Genomic DNA, 3,543 nt, shown 5'->3' with positions numbered 1-3,543 from the left:
TATATATATATATATATATGTGCGTATTCTTAGATTTGAAAGAAGAAAAATTAAAATAGGAAAAGAAATGATAATTAGGAATGAAATTACCATCATAAGTACATCTCCTTGTTTTAATCTTCCATCCTTAGCTGCAACGCTATCAGGGTGTACCACTGATATAACTGTACGGTTTCCTTCTGGTTGCAAACTGAATCCTAATCGACTATTCCAACCACGTGTCAGCTCTACCATGAACACCTTTAATAATAATAATTATGCAAATGAAATATATTTTAAGATATTTATTCAGTTTTTTCAATTTTTGTTACAAATAGAAATTTATTAATTTGAATGTTTATTATTTGAAAAACTTCACAAATTCTTCAGTCTCTTTTTTATACATTAAAAAGTAGTAATTTTAATTTTTTTTTCCTACTAATAATAATATTCTCAAATCGAAGCATTTTTATCATTCGTATTTTATTTATTTATTTATTTTTTTTTGAATTCTTTATTTATACAATGATATTGGAAGGAATTAGGAATTAAACTATAACTCGTTCAACGAAAATCTCACCTCGATTCCTTGTTCAAGATTTTTATTAAGGGCAGCTGAATCTGTGGTGTCTTTCCCGGTCTTCTCCTCTTCATTTTTAGTTTTATCTATTCCATCATCTGGGGCGAACATCACGCCTTTCCACTTCAACAAACCCTTGCTACCACCCGGATCTTCTGCTCCTAAGATTTTCCCTGTATGGTAATAAAATTAAATCAGAACGTGCGATATAAAGTTTGTATCAGGCAGTTCATTTTAGTATCAATTATAATTGTGCAAGTTATTTAATTATTTTTAATTAAATTTTTAATGAAATTAATTATCGTTATTCTATTTATTTTTTATAAAATTTATCTTGACAATTGTGAAAAATAATATATGAAAAAATATGTAAATATATTCACGACAACAGTTCACAATACAAATAAATAAAGACAAATTATATAATAGAGAAGTATAGTTTTTACGTTAATTATAATATATGATATAATTTCACGTTAGTTTTTATCACAAGTAGAGTTATAACGTATGTATTAAGAATTATTGATTATTATATTATTTTATATATACGATAAAAAAAGATTAGATAATAAAGATTATATAAAAAATTTATTTTATTGCGATATATTTTAAGATTGAATAAAGATATTATATATTATTTAATGAACTGGCCGTGTACAAGAAGCTTAACTGACTGTTGTACGCAAAATCAAGGTGACAACTCGATATGTATAATGGTAACAAGATATACATATTCGCACGCTACAAAAAGATAAGATAATGAAATGTTACTCGTTTCATTCGTTTGATATTTTTTTTCTGTTTAAAGTAGCATGATTTGTTTTCTTCATTCTTATAATATCAAATTTGATATTCTTAAATATTAAATTTAATCAAATTATTGTTATTTGGTAAATGTTATAAATAAATAAATTCGTAGAAATATAATTAGAAATATAATAAAAAAAAATTAATGCGTGTGCGAGTTACAACTATTAAAAAATTTATATCGGTATTTAAATAACAAAGAATTTTTCATTTAACGCTAGTTAAACGTATCAATTCATTCATCTGTATTAAAAAATTAAAATTACAGAATAAATTTTTTCCACATAATAATTTGTTTCAGAGAAAAATTATCTGAAAATTCAATGGACTGTTATATATACTTTTGACTATAATAATTTGACTATAAAGAAAAATTACTTGTTTCTTTTATCTCACAGAAAATATTCATCCCTCATCAATCCTTTCTCTCGTCTCAATTTAAACTTAACTGTAAATTTCGAACAAAATCAATCCAATATCCCAGAAATCAATATAACAAACTCACCATTCCAATCGAATCAATTCTAACCCTAATCCTTTTAACAAAAGAACCCGAAACAAATTCCCCTTAACCAACCAAAGCGTAACAACCTTTGTTCCAGCCAACTGTAACAAAATTCTACGAAAAATAAAATACAGTGATGCCTTGTATCCTGGCCGAAATTTCGCCCCACATTATTCATCTTACATCTAAACAATTCCTGTTACAGACACTGTCTCCGCAATTTCCAGTACTCCCCTATGATCATCGGTCCCCTGTGGTCCAGGATTCAAGGCATCACGTTTACGTCAAAGTCAAGCTACTAGAAATTCACGGCTCGTCGAGTAGTGAAATATCGATGAACCTGGTATGTCCTGGTCGCTCGAGTGGGTGGCCTTGTTTTTCGTCACAGAGGTATCTGTGCCGGCGCCGCAGGCTGGATTGGCGCTTTGATAAGCGGGATTCTTGTAACTGAACGCTGCGTTGCTCGAGCTGCTCGTCGAGGAGAGTACCGGTGGCATCGAGGCCGGTTCCGAGGGTAGATCGTTGTCGTGCTCGTTGCTGGACAACACGGACGACGGCTCGATCCTCTCGTAATCGCCGTCGGACGTGGTGCTCGTACGTAGCTCGTCCTCGATGATGATCGCGTCCCCGACACCGGGATAATCGAGATCCGAGTCCAGGTTGCAGAACTGAAAATGGGGCTTCCCTTGGGGCGCGGACAGGTCGAGGAAACTCGGTCGGGCCGGTGTCTTGGAGGAATCGCTCGAGTCGCAGACGTCGTACAGGGGTGGCGGATCGATTATGTCAGTTCCAGGTGTGTTTGGCTGGGAATTCGTTATCTGAGTCCTGATCGAGCACTGGTCGGAATCGGATGTCTCCGCCTGGCTGGCCGTCGATGTCGTGTGCACGCTCGGATGCTTTTCCACAGTTTCTGCAACGATGGATATCATCTCTCTTAGACCATGTTTTTTCAGTTATTGGATGGAGTCGATCAGATGGACCGACCTCTCTATTTTTCTATTTTCTTTTTTTTATGCTGATGAGCACTGCCTTTGCGCCTCCTTTCGTATTCCCCCGCGCTATATTTAGCTTTCGTTTATTCGTTACTCGAAACGAGACGAGCTTTGATACGGCTTTTAGTTTAGGCTGAGATTATTTTATGATGAATTTTTTCCCTTTTCATTCACTTTTCATGTTTCGAAAAAGCATATCGAAAGTTTTGTTGAACCATTTGAAAAAGATTTTTTAATAATTTTCGTTCAACGAAAGGAAAAGTACGAGAAGATTAAAAAACTCGAACGTTCACTTTTAACTGATGATAAATATTTCATACAAGAATTTTATTATCTCGAAATCGAGATAATTCTTTTATAATAAAAATTTGTGATAATTTCATTTATCCAACTCTCCTTCCCTTTCCTTCCTTTAAAAATAACGATACCTTCATCGGCAGTAGGAGTACGCGTAGCAAGACGACGTAGTCTTCTCGGAGAGTTGCAAGATGTTCCGGATGATTGTTTGCAACTAGATCCGCTCGATGTACCGGGTGACAATTTTCGAACCGCCAGATCGCACAGCATATCTACAGCCTCTTGTCTGCAAATCAGTATTACCAATATTAATTACCAATTTCAACCGAATTAAAAATTCACGAATAGAAATTTATCGATTCCAAAAATTCCAAAAATCAAAA

General features: G+C 33.8%; 1 protein-coding gene across 4 annotated transcripts in view; it reads right to left on the bottom strand.

Moving 5' to 3' along the window:
* The window catches only part of LOC102677890 (tyrosine-protein phosphatase non-receptor type 13-like), a 158,438-nt gene that overhangs the window by 963 nt on the left and 153,932 nt on the right, over window positions 1–3,543 (bottom strand). For 3 of the 4 annotated variants that reach the window (XM_006614605.2, XM_006614603.2, XM_031509963.1), the window contains exons 8-11: window positions 3,292–3,446; window positions 2,212–2,781; window positions 560–732; window positions 91–240 (exon numbers count right to left, since the gene is read on the bottom strand). In XM_006614605.2, coding sequence (XP_006614668.2) covers window positions 91–240; window positions 560–732; window positions 2,212–2,781; window positions 3,292–3,446 — 1,048 coding nt within the window. Of the gene's footprint in view, window positions 1–90; window positions 241–559; window positions 733–2,211; window positions 2,801–3,291; window positions 3,447–3,543 lie in introns of those variants that run through there. The other variant, XM_031509962.1, reaches the window with a different exon arrangement.

The sequence above is a fragment of the Apis dorsata genome, unplaced genomic scaffold (genome assembly GCF_000469605.1).
Source record: "Apis dorsata unplaced genomic scaffold, Apis dorsata 1.3 scaffold_194, whole genome shotgun sequence".
Taxonomy (NCBI): domain Eukaryota; kingdom Metazoa; phylum Arthropoda; class Insecta; order Hymenoptera; family Apidae; genus Apis; species Apis dorsata.
Note: the sequence above shows the minus strand (reverse complement) of the source record. Positions and strands in the feature narration are given on the sequence as shown.